This window comes from Pelodiscus sinensis, chromosome 1 (genome assembly GCF_052426305.1).
Source record: "Pelodiscus sinensis isolate ZL-2025 chromosome 1, ASM5242630v1, whole genome shotgun sequence".
Taxonomy (NCBI): domain Eukaryota; kingdom Metazoa; phylum Chordata; order Testudines; family Trionychidae; genus Pelodiscus; species Pelodiscus sinensis.
The window spans coordinates 89,660,218-89,678,901 of NC_143052.1; the positions used below are offsets into that span (position 1 = coordinate 89,660,218).

Below are 18,684 nucleotides of genomic sequence, written 5' to 3' on the forward strand. Positions count from 1 at the left end.
CTGGGCTTCTCATAGCAAGGTCATTATCTGGAATTTTGCATCAAGATATCATAGAGGCTTTTCCTGGTGCCTTACCACTTACCTCACATTTTTACTTTCAGCATGCATAATATGATTGCTTGTGGAGCATAATACCTGTTCCTCATAATTGAATAGGCTGTTGTCTCATTCCTATACCTTACTACTTGGTGAGCGAGGTATTCTGTATTGCAGCATGTAGGTGTCAGATAATGCTAAGTCTATCTTTAAAGGAAAAATACAGAAGTAGATCTGCACTTCTGGATTTGCACTAAAATTATATTGCTCTGCTTTGGGGAAGGCATTCTGAGTTCTTATTGTTTTTCTCTATTTTATCCCATTCCTTCCACCAGGACTCCAGTCCAAAGAAAGAGCAGAAACCCTGTACTACTTTGGTGACTTCAGCTTGTGTTACTACACTGAGTTCCAGCACACCTATAAGTACACTCGCTAGCTCTATCAGTACGCCAGCTCCAGAGACCATCTGTCTGGATGACTCACTGGATGAAGACCTCTCTTTTCACCCACCCTCTTTGGATTCTATATCTGATGCTTTGGCAGTTATCAACAATGGAGCCAAGATCTCTCCAGTGGTGTCCACTATAGACCCACCAGCCTCAAGACCTCGCCCTGGGCTAAGAGAAGAGAAGCTAGCAAGTATCATGAGTAAGTTGCCTCTAGCAACTTCAAAGAAGGTAGAACCAGCCCAAACTCAACATTCATCAAGTCTTATTGCTGGTCACACAGGACCAGTACCAAAGAAACCCCAGGACTTGGTTCACACAGGCATCTCTTCTGGCCTTATTGCTGGTTCTTCAATTCAAAATCCCAAGGTTTCCTTAGAACCTTTGCCAGCCAAGCTACTTCAGCAAGGACTACAGAGGTCAAGCCAGATCCAAGCTGCTTCCTCTACGCAGACCCATATTTCTTCCTCCTCCAAGGGCCAAGCAGCTACTTCGTCCTCCTCTCAGAGGTGCAAGGATGCTCCTCTCCTGGTATCATCTTCAGAAGGCCAAGGTGGTTCTTCAACATTACAAGTGGGAAAGGTGCACCAGCATTCAGCTGTCCAACAGAAATACGTGTCTCCTCTACAAGCAACTATTAGTAAGTCACAGACCAATCCAGTGGTGAAACTGAGTAGTAATCCCAAGCTCTCCTGTTCATCTCCAGTCATCAAGAGTCCAGATAAGACAGTAGTGTATCGCCTTCCTTTGTCTAACCCATCATCTGGAAGTGGTTCTCAAGTATCCCACCCACTAGTTTCTCGGACAGCATCCAGCTCCTCTACCTCTAGTAACTGTTTTGCAAAGGCTATGGTGTCACAGGTTTCTTCCCACGGTTTCAAGCCTCCCTTTTCCATGGCTGCCTCCCCTAAACCTGCTGCCTCTCCCAAGCCCACTGCATCCAAACCCTCTGTGACACCCAAGCCCACAGCATCACATAAATTTCCATCTAAATCAACCTCATCCTCCAGGCCCACAACATCACCCACTTCTTCCAGTTCAAGTGCATTAGCCCCCCAGAGTAGTCACTCCAGCAACAACCCCCTTCATAAACAGCCCAGTGGAGTTAATATCAGCAGGCAGTCTCCCACAATGAATTTGCTGCCCTCTAGTCGCACTGCAGGCCTTCAGTCTGCAAAGAACACTCAGGCTTCTTCAAAGTTGTCCAACTCTTCTTCCTCTGGGACTATTGGCAAAAATAACTTGAGTGGAGTTGGAATGAATGTACCTGCCAGCAGGGGCAGTAACCCTAATTCAAGTGGAGCAAGTAGGACTAGTCTCTCTGGGGGAACAGGAAGTGGAACACAGGGTGCTACTAAACAGTTGTCAACTCCACACAGACCGTCTTCTGCCTCAGGGTCTCCAGTTGTAGCAGCCAGCGTGCAGGTATGTATCCAGTGGGACTAGGTTGTGGAACTTGTAATTAGATTTGCTTTGAAGTTTCTTTTTGTAGCTATTCTTTCTCATAAATGTGTTTGAAGATAGGTCATGAATGTGTTTTTACTAAATCTCTCTAATGCATATGCTGAAATTGTTTCACATTCATGAAAGGGTTGTATTCTCACAAGGGAAGGGTTCCAGCTGATCTTATAGCTCGGGAGGGAAGGAATTTTCATCACAACATATATTGGCAGGTCTGTGGTATATGGCAGTAGAGATTTTCTTCTATAGAACACTGAGAAGAGACATGTTGGATTCTGTGGACTGTAACTAGTTAATGGGGTTTCTGGAAATCACAATCGGATCAAACATTGGTAGACTGGAACTTTTCCTGTCTACATCTTCTGGGTTTGATTTCCTTTATTCTAATGTCACTGAATAATAAGGGTATCTAGTATGTTTGCTCTGACTCTTCCAAGATTGACTTGCACAATGAGAATTAAGATGTATAGGGTTAGATTAGCAAGTATGACGTCTGTTAAATTGTTGGATAACTAGCATGTTTTTAGTATTTATGCTAATACATATTACGTAGGCTATGGAATACTTTCAGAAGGAGTATGAAAGCTTAATAATGCATGTATGACCTGGAAATGAGCTTAGTAAAAAAAGCATGGGCAAGATTTGCTCGTACATGAATAAAAACAGCCTATGTAAGATTAGTCTTCCTAGTTGCTCATACTAGAGTTTGACAGTAGTCCTTGGCCAGACTTGAGAGAGCTTTGGTACCACGAACCAGGGAAGAGAATTTATAATTTCCAGAATATTCTGTTCTGTTTAGTAGGATAATCAGGTCACTGGAAGGTCTGGGCAAAACAGAATTTCAAATTAATTATCACTCCAGGTCTGAGGTCTTTAGGTCTCAGGTTAACATTTGAGAAAAGTTAGCATGTAAACAGTTACTTTTTTTTGTTGTTCTCCATACTCTTATTCATAAGCTGTTTATGCTTTTACATTTTTGTGTAATAAGTTCATCAAACACGTCTTTACTCGACTATTCTTGCTGCACAGATGAACTGGAGAAAGTAGGAAAAAATAGACCCTGTGATCATGTAATCAAACACTTTGTCATAATGCATATATATACAACTGGGCTGACTTAAAGTTGGATAGATAACTATAAATTTGGCTTTTCCTAACTTCTTGAGTGCTTGACTTTGCAACTGAAATAACTTAACATGGCATTTTGTATGTAATCTTAGATTCTTTTTAATGGCATAAAAATAGATGTTATGTACATCTGTAATGACCTCCTTCATAATGCATCATCAGCTAGATTTGAACCCAGCCTCTGTGCTGAAGATTTATAGTACTTACAGGTCTCGCTATATTTGCTAGTAGCAAGAGATCACTGTTTATCCCATAGTAAAAAGAGTCTTACAGGCACCATATTGTGGATTTGGAGACTTATGGGGGAGCCTGGTCCATTTTTTCTTCCCACTTGAATTTCAGGAGCTCCTGCCCATGTGGGTGCCCCCATCAAAAAAAGGTTGATGTGAAGTTTGGGGCATTCCACTTAGTATGAGAATTATGGTTCATCGATAAGGCCAGAAGGGACTGTTGTGGTGATCTAGTCTAGCCATAGGGTTTCCCTGAATTAATTCATGTTTGAATTAGTGTGAGTGTGAGTGTGAGTGTGAGTGTGAGTGTGAGTGTGTGTGTTTGTTTTTAAAATCCAGTTTTGATTTAAAAATGTCTAGTGATGGAGAATCCACCACAAACCTTGCTAATGTTATCCCAATAGTTAATTACTGTCACTGTTAGGTTTGCCAGGTGTCTGGTATTCTACCAAACAGTCCGTTTTTTGCGCCCTCTGTCCGGTTTAAAAAAAAATTCAGAAATACAGGACATGTGCAGTGTCTGGTGTTTTCTGTTTTTCCAGCTGCTTTTCCACTTTTCCACTTTTTTCCAGAAAGTGGGGAGGGGCGGGCGGTGGGAGGAGTGGCTGGGAGGCAGGGCGGTGATCGGTGCTGGGAGACTCTGGTAGTGTGCAAGAGCCTGGCGGGAGCGGGGAGAGTGGCTGGGACTCCCAGCCACTTCCCCCGCCCAGCTTCTGCACACAACCACAGGCTCCCAGCGCTGATCGCGGCCCCACCTCCCAGCCAGGGAGCTTGTAGTTGCGTGCAGAAGCCAGGCGGGGGGAGTGGCTGGGAGGCAGGGTGCAATCCACACTGGGAGCACTCAGCTGATTGCATCTGAGGAGGAGTGATGCCTTGGGGAGGAGGAGAAGCCTTATCCCTGTTCCTGAGTGCTGTTCAAGTGCGTTGTGGTGCCGTAGTCCAGGAGAGAAGCCCACAGGTGCTTTGTAGTTGCATTGAGGCGCCTTTCATGGGCGCTCAGCCAAAACTGACTGGGGTGGAATTTCTGCTTCTTCCCACTGGGACTCCCAAAGACCTGGCTATGGGGGAGTCCTCTTCCTACCCATGTTTCTCCCCCCCCCCCCCCCATCCCCGCCATTGTGTTGTCCCAGGGTCTACCTCTCTCTCCTTTGGGTAGCAGGCTGCTGCTTTGCAGAGCAGGCTCTGCTGCCTCCCCCTTTGTTCCTAGCTTGGTGGCTCTTGGTAGTAGCCACAAAGGATGTGTGTTCGGCGTTTGCTTGGCAAATTTTTAGTCCATGTGTTCGGTATTTTTTGGGAGACCATCTGGCAACCCTAGTCACTGTTAAAAAATTTGTGCCCCATTTCTTGAATGTCTTGGTTTCGTTTCCAGCCATTAGATCTCATTATACATTTGTCTGCTAGCCTGAAGAGGCCTCTATTACCGAAGTTTTGTCTTACGTGGGTAATCATACACCATGAACAACTCACCCATTAACCTTCTGATAAGTTGTATTGAGCTCCTTGAGTCTTTCTTGCTAAGGCATATTTTCCAATTCTTCAGTTGTTTTTGTGAATCTTATCTGAACCCTCTACAACTTATCAATGTTCTTCTTAAATTCTCGACACCATATTCCTCTAGCTGTCATACGTGTGCTGAATTCAGAATTAATATAATCTCTCCTTCTCCTCAGTATTCACTGTTTATATATCACGGGATCACACTAACCCCTTTGGCCATAACGTTACACTAGTTGCTCATGTGTAGCTGATTATTTCCATGATCCCCTAGTCTCTTTTAGAGAAACTGTGCTTGCCAGAATAAATCCTCCTTCAAGTGTGGCCTGCATTCTTTGTTCCTAGATGTATGACTTTAAGTTTGGTTATTGAAATGCGTGTTTTGCATTCTTGCAACTTTCCAAGCATTTCAGTTCCCTCTATCAGTGTATCTGTATCGTCATTATTTACCACTTACCCAGTCTTTCTGTTATATACAAACTTTGCCAGTAATGGTTTATGTAGATCATTGATCAAATAGTTAAATAGCATAGGACCAAGAACTGAATCCTGTGGCATCCTACTAAAAACATGCATGATGGCTCCCTGTTCAAAATTACATTTCAAGACCTATCACCTTGTTTTAATATGTTTAACGTGTGCCATGTTGATTTTGTATTAGACTAGTTTGTTACTCAAAATGTCATGTGGTACTGATAGAATATTACAACTGGAATGGACATCAAGAGGTCCTCAAGTCCAGTCCCCTGCACTCATGGCAGGACCAAATACCGTCTAGATCAGGTAGGGAACCTAAGGTTTGCCTGGATCTGGCTCCTGAGGCTCAGGGCTCCCCCTCAGTATTGGGGAGCCTGTACCAGTAAAGGCAGTCCCCGGGTTACGTACAAGATAGGGACTGTAGGTTTGTTCTTAAGTTGAATCTGTATGTAAGTCGGAACTGGCGTCCAGATTCAGCCGCTGCTGAAACATAAGTCGGATCCGCGTAACTCGGGGACTGCCTGTACTCCACTGGTACTCCCCCCCCCCCCCCCCTCGGTTCCCTTCATAAGGCAGGAGCACACAAAATCTACTAGTTTGAGCCTGACTGTTGTTTTTCTGTGGGTCAGCAGCCCCTGACTCAAAAAAGGTTCCCATCCCTGATCTAGGTCATTCCTGACAAATGTTTACCTTAACCCACTCTTAAATATCTCCAATGATGGAGATTCCACAACTTTTAGGCAATTTATTCCAGTGTTTCATCACTCTGACAGCTAGGAAGTTTTTCGTAATGCCCAGCCTAAGCCTCTCTTGCTACAATTTAAGCCCATTGCTTCGTTTCCTATCATCAGAGGTTAAGGAGAATAATTTTTCTCTCCTCCTTGGGTGTGTCTAGGCTACAGGATTTTTTCGAAAAAAGTGGCCTTTTTTTTAAAAAAAAAAAAAACTTCCCCTGAGTCTAGACTGCTGCCACTTTCTTCTGAAAGTAAATTGAAAGAACATGGCAGTTTTTCAATCGCGGAAAACCTCGTTTTACGAGGAATAATGCCTTTTTCAAAAGTGCTCTTTTGAAAAAAGACGCTATGTAATGCAAACTGCTTTTTCAAAAGGGAGCATCCAGACTGCCTGGGAGCTCTCTTTCGAAAAAGCAGCTCGCCTTTTCGAAAGTACTGGTTGTAGTCTAGATGCTCTTTTTCGAAAGAATCTTTCGGAAAAGCCTCTTTCGAAAGAGGCTTGTAGTCTAGAAGTAGCCCTTGTGTTACACTTTTAGGTACTTGAAAGCTGCTATTCTATCCCTCTGTCTTCTCTTTTCCAAACTAAACAAACCAAATTCTTTCAGTTTTACCTCATATGTCATGTTTTCTAATAATTTTTGTTGCTCTCCTCTGGGTCTTCTCCAATTTCACATCTTTCCTGAATTTTGCTGCCCAAAACTGGACACAATCCTTCAGTTGAGGCCTAATCAGCGCAGAGTAGAGCAGAATTACTTTTCGACTAGGTCTAGACTGCCCCCTTATGTTCAAGAAAATATGCAAATTAGGCAAAGTAGTGAATATTGCTGCACCTCATTTGTATGCTTAATGAGTTGGGCAAGGGGCAAAAGCCCCCTTTGGCAAAAAGGAGCCGTGTAGATGGCTCATTTTTGGGCAAACGTCTCTTGTGCAAAATGGTGGTTCATTAAATATGCAAATGAGGTGCAAAGATATTCACCGCTTCACCTCATTTGCGTATTTTCTTACACAAAAAGGGGCAGTCTAGACGTAGCCTTCCTGTCTATTCTGTAACATTCCTATTAATGCAACCCAGAATGTTTTCTTTTTTTCCCAACAGTGTCACACTGTTGACTCATATTTAACTTGTGATCCACAATCACCCCTAGATCCTGTTTTGCGGTATTCCTTCCTAGCTAGGCACTTCCCATTTTGGATATGTGCAACTAATTGTTCCTTCCTTTGTGAAGTACTTTGCATGAAGACATGGCTACTCAACTTTGGAAGCTCCAGGGGCCACAATGATACCCACAGCACATGCCGAGTGCTGCAACTTAAGTGTGGTTGCATATATATGCAAATATTTATGCAAATGTATGAAAATAGCTTATTTCACACTGACGGGCATGACTACAAAGATTAAGGCAAGACTATACAACATGCAGGCCCCATTTAAGTCAGTGCTGCTGATATTAATAAAATGCAATATTTGCCTGATTTCTACCCATGTGATAGCACTTTTAATGAGCAATGACAGTCCAGGAATTTAACTACTAAAACACATATCAACAGAAGACCATTGTATTGATTACTTTTTTGGTTTTGCTTCACAATTTTAACAAATCAAACACATACTGCCCATATAATATTTACTGAAATACAAGTACAGTCAATGTGAAGTTAAAGGCACCGAGGGGAGAAGTGGCATGGCTAGAAAAGGAACCCAGGAATCCTGCTTCCCAGAATCCCTTCCTTTCCACTGCCCTCCCTACCAAGCACCAGCTCCCATAGTCCTCTCAGAGCAGAGACTGGAATCCCCAAATCTAACCAACAGACCCACTGCCCACATCCAGGAAAGGAAAGAAGCCAGAAGTTTTCCCAGTTCCCTGCTCTAACTCAGTGTACCCACCCCTCCTTCAGAGCCAGGCTTCCTCTAGTCCTCCTGCTCCAACCCAATGCTCCTCCCCTCCCCCAGAGCCAGGTACCCCCAGACTCTCCTGCTCTAACCCAATGCCCTTTCCCTCCTGTAGAGCAGGGAACATAAAGCTAACAGGAGAGTTTGGAGAGGGAGTTTAGAGGGGGAGGTTAGAGGGCACCAGTGACTTCGGACCTTCTTTAAAACATAACTCTTAGAATAATCTATATTCCAGAGATTTAAAAAGAATCCCATTTACACCTAAACTTATTCATTAGAAAAATGCAGACAGAAGCCCAGCAGCAGAGTGGGGGCTATCCTGTTTATTGCGTCGAGTGCAACATGTATGATTACCTGCCCGGTGGGCGGGTGGCGTATGTGTGCACTCGTTGCAAGGAGCTCCTGACCCTCAGAGACTGAATTCGGGCTTTGGAGTTCAGGGTGGCTGAACTGGAGGAGCTAAGGGAGGTAGAGAGCTATGTTGATGAGTCTTTCCGGGACACTGTAGTACTGTCCCACCTCCAGTCTGAGAGCCCCAGTGCTCTTAAGGAGGATGAAAGCCTCAAGGGAACAGGGCATTCAATGGGAGCAGAGGGAAACCATCCCGTAGTTGGGACCTTCCTCCCAGAGGATGTTGCGGTATCCCCTCGCACTAAGGATACCTCTGAGGGGGAGGGAATGCCAGTTAGGAAGAGGCAGGTGTTAGTAGTGATTCGATTGTTAAACATAGATAGTTGGGTTTGTGATGACCGAGAGAACCGTATGGTCACTTGCCTGCCTGATGCATAGGTTGCGGATCTCTCGAGGCATCTAGATAGACTTATGTGTAGTGCTGGGGAGGAGCCAGTGGTCGTGGTACATGTCGGTACCAATGACATAGGGAAGGGTAGGAGAGATGTTCTGGAGGCCAAATTTAGGCTGCTAGGAAAGAGACTGAAATCCAGGACCTCTATGGTGACATTCTCGGAAATGCTTCCAGTAGGGCCAGGTAGGCGGGCAGAGCTTCAGAGTCTCAATGCGTGGATGAGACGATGGTGTAGGGAAGAGGGGTTTAGATTTATTAGGAACTGGGGACACTTCTGGGAGAGGGGGAGCCTATACAGGAAGGATGAGCTCCACCTAAACCAGGGTGGAACCAGACTGCTGGCACTAAACATTAAAAAGGCCTTAGAGCAGTTTTTAAACTAAGAGATGGGGGAAAGCCGATTGGTGCGGAGATGCACGTAAATCGGAGGGAGACTTTTCTTAGAGGAGAATCCATTGATAGAGACTCTCTAAGCTGTAGTCGGAAAGAGAGGAGGGGAGAGGACAAACCATGGGCAAGAGCAGACAAACAACCACATTCAAAAGAATCCAATGCATCAGGGAAGGGCAGGCAAATAACCACTGGCAAATTTTTAAAGTGCTTCTACACAAATGCTAGGAGTCTGACTAATAAGATGGGTGAACTAGAGTACCTCGTATTAAATGAGGAGATTGACATAATAGGCATCACTGAAACCTGGTGGAATGAGGAAAATCTGTGGGACACAATCATACCAGGATATAAAATATATTGAAAGGATAGAGCAGGCCGGGTGGGTGGCGGAGTGGCACTGTATGTGAAAGATAATGTAGAATCAAATGAAATAAAAATATTAAATGAATCAACGTGTCCCCATAGAATCGCTATGGATAGAAATTCCATGCTCCAAAATAAGAAATTAGCAGTAGGGATATATTATCGACCACCTGACCAGGACAGCGATACTGACATTGAAATGCTGAGGGAGATTAGAGAGACTACCAAAATAGAAAACTCTATAATAATGGGGGATTTTAATTACCCCCATATTGACTGGATACATGTCACCTCAGGAAGAGAAGTGGAGATAAAATTTCTCAATGGCTTAAATGACTGCTTCTTGGAGCAGCTGGTGCAGGAACCCACAAGGGGAGAGGCAATTCTCGATTTAGTCCTGAGTGGAGTGCAGGATCAGTGTTGGAAATAAGCCAGGACACTCTGGATGCAGGTGAAAACAAGCAGAGGATTTATTACACCAGCTGATGGAGTGACACGCAGGGGTTACCCTGGCGAACACTGGTTAATTAACACAATACAATAGGTTATATAGTCAGCAGGTGGACGGAGGAAAAATGATTTGATAGGTCTAGCAGCAAGACTAAATGAGCACATAAGCCAATAGAACTACTAAAGATTACATAATATCTCCGCCCATTGCAAAGTAACAGCTCATTAATTAATATACAGGTGGTTATTGTTCAAATGCCAAAACATGTCAGCAAAACAGTAATAACATTTTAGTCTGCATAGATGATGATGTTGCTATAGCAGGCGGGTATGGCCTTGAGGTGGTGCAGCGCTTGGTTCTCAGGCTTATTATCTAGGAGTGAAGCAAGACAGTTTAAGCAAATTTTATGAATGTTATCTTAAGCAAAATGTGTTGCGTTACCAACTGAGACCCTGTCCGAGTGTTTTAGAACGTGGTTGCTATGGTGCTATGGGTCTTTTACTGTCTGCAGCTCTTATCCTGACTGTGGTGTTCCCAGGCCTTAATCCTAGAATGGAGTTATGCTGTTTAGAGGCCTACTAGCACATTTAGGGCTGCCTCAGTTTACCCTACAATCAGGTCCAGGAAATAACCATTACAGGACCGCTTGGGAATAGTGACCATCATATAATAACATTCAACATTCCTGTGGTGGAAAGAACACCTCAGCAGTCCAGCACCCTGGCATTTAATTTCAAAAAGGGGAATTACACAAAAATGAGGAGGTTAGTTAAACACAAATTAAAAGGCACAGTGACTAGAGCCAAATCCCTGAAAGCTGCATGGAAACTTTTTAAAGACACCATAATAGAGGCCCAACTTAAATGTATACCCCAAATTAAAAAACATAGCAAGAGACCTAAAACAGTGTCACTGTGGCTTAACCACCATATAAAAGAAGCAGTGAGGAACAAAAAGGTATCTTTTAAGAAGTGGAAGTCCAATCCTAGTGAGATAAATAGAAAGGACATAAACACTGTCAAATCAAGTGTAAAAATGTAATAAGAAAAGCAAAAAAAGATTTTGAGGAACAGCTAGTCAAAAACTCAAGAAATAACAATGTTTTTTAAGTACATTAGAAGCAGGAAGCCTGCTAAAAAACCTGTGGGTCCCCTAGATGATCGAGCTATAAAAGGAGCAATCAAGGATGATAAAGCCATTGCAGAGAAACTAAATGATTTATTTGCTTCAGTCTTCACAGCTGAGGATGTTGGGGAGATTCCCGAATCTGCACCGTCCTTTGTGGGTGATGAATCTGAGGAACTGTCCCGGATTGAAGTGTCATTAGAGGCGGTTTTGGAGCAAATAGAAAAACTTAACGTTAACAAATCTCCGGGACTGGATGGCATTCATCCAAGGGTTCTAAAAGAACTCAAATGAGAAATTGCTGAGCTATTATCTGTAGTTTGTAACCTATCCTTTAAATCGGCTTCCATACCTAATGACTGGAAGGTAGCCAACGTGACACCAATATTTAAAAAGGGCTCTAGAGGCGATCCTGGCAATTACAGACCTGTAAGTCTAACTTCAGTACCGGGCAAATTAGTCGAAACAATAGTAAAGAATAAAATGGTGAAGCATGTAGAAGAACATAATTTGTTGGACAAAAGTCAACATGGTTTCTTTAAAGGGAAATCCTGTCTTACTAATCTATTAGAGTTCTTTGAAGGGGTTAACAAGCATGCGGATAAGGGGGATCCAGTAGATATAGTATACTTGGATTTTCAGAAAGCCTTTGACAAGGTCCCTCACCAAAGGCTCTTGTGTAAATTACATGGCCATGGGATAAGAGGAAAGGTCCTTTCTTGGATTGAGAACTGGTTAAAAGACAGGAAACAAAGGGTAGGAATAAATGGTAAATTTTCAGATTGGAGAGGGGTAACTAGTGGTCAGTCCTGGGACCAATCCTTTTCAACTTATTCATAAATGATCTGGAGAAAGGGGTAAGCAGTGAGGTAGTAAAGTTTGCGGATGATAACCAAACTGTTTAGGATAGTCAAGACAGAAGCAGACTGTGAGGGACTCCAAGAAGATCTCACCAAACTCAGTGATTGGGCAGCAAAATGGCAAATGAAATTTAATGTGGATAAGTGTAAAGTAATGCACATTGGGAAAAATAACCCCAACTATACGTACAGTATGATAGGGGCTAATTTGGCTATGACAAATCAGGAAAGGGATCTTGGAGTTATCGTGGACAGTTCTCTGGAAACTTCCACGCAGTGTGCAGCGGCAGTCAAAAAGGCAAATAGGATGCTAGGTATTATTAGGAAAGGGATAGAAAATAAGACCCAGAATATCTTACTGCCCCTGTATAAAACTATGGTACGCCCACATCTTGAATACTGTGTACAGATGTGGTCTCCTCACCTCAAAAAAGATATTTTGGCCTTGGAAAGGGTTCAGAAAAGGGCAACTAAAATGATTAGGGGTTTGGAACGGGTCCCATATGAAGAGAGGCTAAAGAGACTGGGACTTTTCAGTTTAGAAAAGAGGAGACTGAGGGGGGATAGGATAGAGGTCTATAAAATCATGAGTGGTGTGGAGAGGGCCGATAAAGAAAAGTTATTTATTAGTTCCCTAAATAGAAGAACTAGAGGTCACCAAATGAAATTAATGGGTAGCAGGTTTAAAACGAATAAAATAAAGTTCTTCTTCACACAGCGTGTAGTCAACCTGTGGAACTCCTTGCCAGAGGAGGCTGTGAAGGCTAGGACTATAATAGAGTTTAAAGAGAAGCTAGATAATTTCATGGAGGTTAGGTCCATAAAAGGCTATTAGCCAGGGGATCAAATGGTGTCCTTGGCCTCTGTTTGTCAGAGGCTGGAGAGGGATGGCAGGAGACAAATCGCTTGATCATTGTCTTCGGTCCACCCTCTCTGGGGCACCTGATGCTGGCCACTGTCGGTAGACAGGATACTGGGCTAGAAGGACCCTTGGTCTGACCCAGTACGGCTGTTCTTATGTTCTTATGTAATGGGGCGGAGGGTAACGCCTTGGGTCTCACCAGAGCCATGTGCTTTTCCCTCCAGGCTCTGGAGCCCGTGCACAGAGCGGCTGTTAATGGTCTGGGCGCGCGGCTCCAATTGTTCTATTCAGGGTACATGTTGTGGCCCCTTTCCCCAGTCCCCTTTGCGGGGCAAAATTTCCTGGTTATTTTTTGCCTTCTAAAAAACTTGTTCAGATGGTGATTAACATGTGGAAAATAAGGACATGTCCGGGCAAAACCGGACATACGGTAAGCCTACCCAAGCCCCAGTGCAGGCTTTTCTCATTCCAGCCTAACTGCCTGCTCTGCCGCCACCTCGCTCTCACTGCCCATGTCTCTTGCTGCCCAGCTCTGCCACTGCCTTTCCATGTGCCTCACTGCCCAGATCCACTACTGCTTCTTGCTGCCCCAGCAGCTCCTGCACACGCACCACTGCAGCCTGGCTCAGTGCTGCGCCGCATGGCTTTGCTCATGGGGAAGCGCTGCCACTGTGGCCGATGCGGCAGGTGGGCTCTGCCACTGCCTCTTGCTTTCCCGCCCCCACCAGCCAGTTGGCAGCTCCTGCACACGCTGCCTGTCTCAATGTGGTGCCACTCAGCTCACGGGGAGGCACTGCTACTGGAGCCCACAGTGATGAGGCAGATAGGCGGCCCAGGAAGCAACTCAAAGCACCACGGGCCATATGCAAATCGGCTGTGGGCCACATGTGGTCCACGGCCCAAGTGTTGAGTAGCCCTCCATTAGGATGTAATAGTATAGTCGGTTAACCAAATAACTGATAAGTAAAAGCTTATCAATTAATGCTATAGACTATACACATCACATCCCGTCTCCCCCCTCCCCCCCCCCCCCCCCCAGTAAATTTTTTAGCCGGCAGGCCAGCAGCCCAGCTCAGTCCTGACTTGCATCGGATCTAGGACCTACCCCTGCTGTGGCTCTGCATTTAAAGTGTTTTAGAAGCCAGGTGGGAAGGCAGCCTGGTTCAGTTCCGCTTCATGCTAGGTCTGGAAGTTCAGACAACTCTCTGGACAGGGACTGCTGCCACCCCACACTGCTGCCTGTGTAAAAAAGGCAACAGTGCAGGGCGACAGGCAGGAGGTCTGTGAGGAGAGCTGGTTTTTAAATAAGGTTGTCCTTATTTTCCTTTCTGTATATGGGCACTATATTTGCCCTTTTCTAGTCTTCAGGAATCTCTCCTCTTTTAGGTACCTCCGTCAGCTACTTGAGTATCCTAGGATGTATTTCTTCTAGCCCTGGTGACTTGAAGACATTTAACTTCTCTAAGTAATTTTAACATGTGTGTTTTCCCCCTATTTTAACTTCTGAACCTTCCTCTTTTTCCTCCAGCATTCACCATGTTAGGCATCCAGTCACCACCAACCTTCTTGGTGAAAACCTAAACAAAGATGTTGTTAAAAACCACTGCCATTTCCACACTTTGTTTTTGTTTTGTTTTTTCTCTTCACTTAATAAAGACCTTTCACTGTCCTTGGTGTTCCTCTTGCTTTTAATATATTTGTAGACTGTTTTCTTGTTATCCTTTGTCTCTAGCTAGATTGAGTTTGTGTTGTGCCTTCACCTTTCTAATTTTGCCTCTACATATTTGTGTTACTTGTTTACATTCATCCTTTGTACTTTTCCCTAGTTTCTACTTTTCATAGACTCCTTTTTGATTTTGAGATCGTTCAGTCTTCTGGTTAAACGTAGATGCTCTCTTGTTTTACTACTTATTTTTTTTCTGTGCAGAGAAATAGTATGCTTTTGCAACCGTACTGTCCCTCTGAAAAACTGCCAGTTATTTTCAGTTGTTTTTCCTCTTCGTCTTGTTTCCCATGGGACCTTACCTGAGTTTGCTAAAGTTTGTGTTCTTGAAATCCATTGTCTTTTTTTTTGTTTGTTTTTTCTCCCTTCTCCCATTCCTTAGAATCATGAACTCTGATTTCATGATCACTTTCACCCAACCTGCTTTCCATTTTAAAATTCTCAACCAGTTCCTCCCTATTTGTTAAAATAAGATCTAGAACAGCCTCCCCCCTAGTAGTTTTCTCCAACTTCTGAAATAAATAAATTCTTGTTGAATACTCTGTCCCCTGCTATGTTACTTTCCCACCATATGTTTTGGATAGTTGAAGTCCTCCATCACCAAGTCCTGTGCTTTTGGATGATTTTGATCATTGTTTTTAAAAATTCCTCATCTTCCTATTCTTCCTTTTTAGGTGGTCTATAATAGACACCTACCATGACATCGCCTTGGCTTTTTACCCCTTTTAACCTTACCTTAACACTCAACACATCTGTGACCTGTGTCCATCTCAATCTGTCACAATTATATACATTTTTAATATATAAGGCATACTTTTAATATATAAGTATATAAGCTATCTTTGTAATGGGTAAGATAATTAGATCCTTTATTCAGACTCAGGTGTAACGTGTCGAATTTTAGCATGAATAACAGTTCAGAGGATTCTCTTTCAAGTGCAGTCTTAAAAGGCTTTTGAAGCAGGATGCAGGTAATTAAGTCATTGAGCCAATGTTTTTTCTGGTTGAAATAGCAAGAAACTGTTTTTTTTATCTTTGTGAACCTGTCTAATATTTGTTTTGTGGGCATTGATCCTTTGGTGAAGTGTCTGAGACATCTGTCCAATGTACATAGCAGATGGACACTTTTGGCACATGATAGCATAAATTATATTTCTAGATGCGCAGGAATATGTGTTCTTGATCTTATAACTCACTTGGTTAGGTCCAATAATGGTATCGGCAGAGTGAATATGTGGACAAAGCTGGCAACGGGGTTTGTTGCAAGGGAAGGTACCTGGGTTGGTATTAGTGTGGCATGTCCTGTGGTTGTTGGTAAGAATCATCCTGAGGTTAGGTGGTTGTCTATAGGAGACTATGGGTTTGTCTCCCAGAGCCTCTTGGAGTTTAGTATCCTGTTCCAGTATAGGCTGTAGTTTATTGATAATGTGTTGGACGGGTTTAAGTTGGGGGCTGTAGGTGACAAGTGGTGTTCTTATAGACTTCAAGAGGTGCCGCTGCTTTTAAGTACTACTACTTCTCTTCTCTTCCCCCCCCCCCCCCGCCTCTTGCTGCCTCTATTTGATAGAGGCAGTGGAGGGGAGGGGCGGAGTGACTAGTCACTAGTTGACTATCCTGTTGACTATCCAATAAGCATACATCGGATAGTCGACTAGTCCTTCATATCCCTATGCCACAGTATCCTTAATGCACCATAACTGGAGAGAGATGCCCACTGTATCCAAAATGAAGGATGATAATCTTACTATATATTTTAGAAGTATGCATTTATCTGCCTATAAGTCTGCTTGTTCGAGAACTGCTAAATTGTAAGAGCTAGGACCACCAGATTTGGTATGTAGCTTCTTTTAATCATAACTTAAAGCAAGGTCAGGGTTTGGTTGTGCCAGGACAATGGGATGTGCCTGGAATTTGATTGTCTCATAAAATGGAAAGTGAGGGGTCTGGTAGGAGTAACAGTTATAATATACAGTGACCACAGAGGGTAGTAAGGGGCCCAAGATGGGGACCAGGACAGCTATAACCCTACTGGGCCAGCAAGGGGCAGGTCTGGAGAAAGGGACAGCTATTTACTATACATTTCAGAGAGTGTCTTTCCCGCAGCCAGGAGACATGCACCTCTCTCATGGTTGTGCCTGCTACAGCGGCCATGGACTCCTGGCCCCAGGCTGCTGGGGTTTTCCTCTCCCCAGAGCAGCCTGCATATTGAACTCTTCATCCCAAGGCACACCCCAGAACAGTGTTTTAAATTAAGAAAAACAGACTTACGTGAGTTAAGGATCTGAGCAATGAGTATTTCTCTTTCTTACCTGTAATGCCAATTGATGCTGGTCTGTCTGCTGTGAGACCAGTTCTTACAAGGGAGTTGTGAACTTAATTTACACTTGTAAGAGAGATTTGAGATGATTAAATTGGAAGTACGGGACATTGTTTTCTCAGTGGGAAATTCCCCTTCCAGGGACTGTGTGTGTTCGAATCAACATAGGTGCCAGCCGCAGCCTCGAGGCCAGCTTATTGACTTAACTGCTCTCTATCCACATATCTGTGTTTCAGCTTCTCATGATCAGATGAGCCAGCATAGACTATGCTGATATTATTGCTCCTTCTCTGCCCTGTGCTTCAGAGAGGCAAATAAGATGGATGATATGGGGTTAGTCTGTCTGGCCACAGCCAGACAATGGGATATGCCTGGAATGGGATTGCTTCTCGTAAAACCGTACAGAAAAGAGACAGAATCACCAGGCTGCTGAAAGAGTCTGACTGGGGGTGCACCCTCCTTCCTCTCCCATCTAGGACTGCCCCAGTCCCAAGCCTCCCACCCTGCGGATGCCCTTTAGGGATGGCACAGACTATCCAATAAATTCCTGGGCTCCATTGAAGACAATTTTTTATTTCAGAAAGTTAAAAAAGCTACTAGTGAGGAAACTGTTCTAGATTTTATTTTAACAAATACAGAGGAACTGGTTGAGAATTTGAAAATGAAAGGCAGTTTGGGTGAAAGTGATCATGAAATCATAGAGATCAGCATCCTAAGGAATGGTAGAAGGGAGAAAAGCAAAATAGAAACAATTGATTTCAGGAAGGCAAATTTTGGTAAACTCAGAGAGCTGGTAGGTCCCATGGGAAGCAAGACTAAGGGTACGTCTAAATTATATCCCTTTTTCGATAAAGGAATGTAAATTATATATATCAAAATTGTAAATGAAGCCGGGATTTGAATTTCTCATGCTTCATTTACATACTGGCAGCCGTGGCTTTTTTTTCAAAAAGCGGCTTTTAAAGAAAAAACACCCACGGTCAAGACTGGGATCTTTCGACAGAAATGCCCCGTTTCTAAAGATCCTGTAACCCGAGATTTACAGGATCTTTCGAAATGGGGCATTTCTGTTGAAAGATCCCAGTCTTGACTGCGGGTTTATTTCAAAAAATCTCTGTTCGTGGGGGGAAAAAAAGCCACAGCTGCCATTATGTAAATGAAGTGCGGGAAATTCAAATCCCGGCTTCATTTACAATTTTGATACATCTAATTTACATCCCTTTATGGAGAAAGGGATGTAGTTTAGACATACCCTAAGAGGAAAAACAACTGAAGAGAGTTGGCAGTTTTTCAAAGGACATTATTAAGGGCCCCAAAACAAGCTATTCTGCTGTGTAGGAAAGACAGAAAGTATGGCAAAAGACTGCCTTGCAAGGGGTTCCTTCACCGGGCTTGCGTGATCTAAAAAAAAAAAAAAAAGAGTCATATAAAAAGTGGAAACGAAGACAAATTATAAAGGAGAACTATAAGCAAACAATACAGGTAGGTAGGGGCAAGATTAGAAAGGCAAAGGCAAAAAACGAACTCAAACTAGCTACAGACATAAAGGGAAACAAGAAGACTTTCTGTAAATATATTAGAAGCAAGGGGAAGACCAAGGACAGGGTAGGCCCATAGCTCAGTGAGGAGGGAGAAACAGTAACAGGAAACTTCGAAATGGCAGAGGTGCTCAATGACTTCTTTGTTTCAGTGTTCACCAAGAAGTCTGATGATGAAGGAATGCTTAACATAGTGAATGCTAGTAGGAATGGGGTAGATTTAGAAGATAAAAAAGAACACGTTAAAAATTACTTAGAAACATTAGATATCTGCAAGTCACCAGGGCTTGATGAAATGTATCCTAGAATACCTCCTCTATCAGCTTCTTGAGTATCTGAGCCTTTAGCTA

The 18,684-nt window shown here is 43.5% G+C and overlaps 1 protein-coding gene across 3 annotated transcripts in view; it reads left to right on the forward strand.

Annotated features, from left to right (window-relative positions):
* UBN2 (ubinuclein 2) overlaps positions 1-18,684 on the forward strand; it is a 122,632-nt gene that overhangs the window by 78,040 nt on the left and 25,908 nt on the right. For all 3 annotated transcript variants that reach the window (XR_016350347.1, XM_025187092.3, XM_075935244.2), the window contains exon 14: positions 372-1,907. Coding sequence is in view for 2 of the 3 variants with exons in the window: in XM_025187092.3 (XP_025042877.3) it covers positions 372-1,907 (1,536 nt within the window). In the remaining variant the exon portion in view is untranslated. The remainder of the gene's footprint in view (positions 1-371; positions 1,908-18,684) is intronic.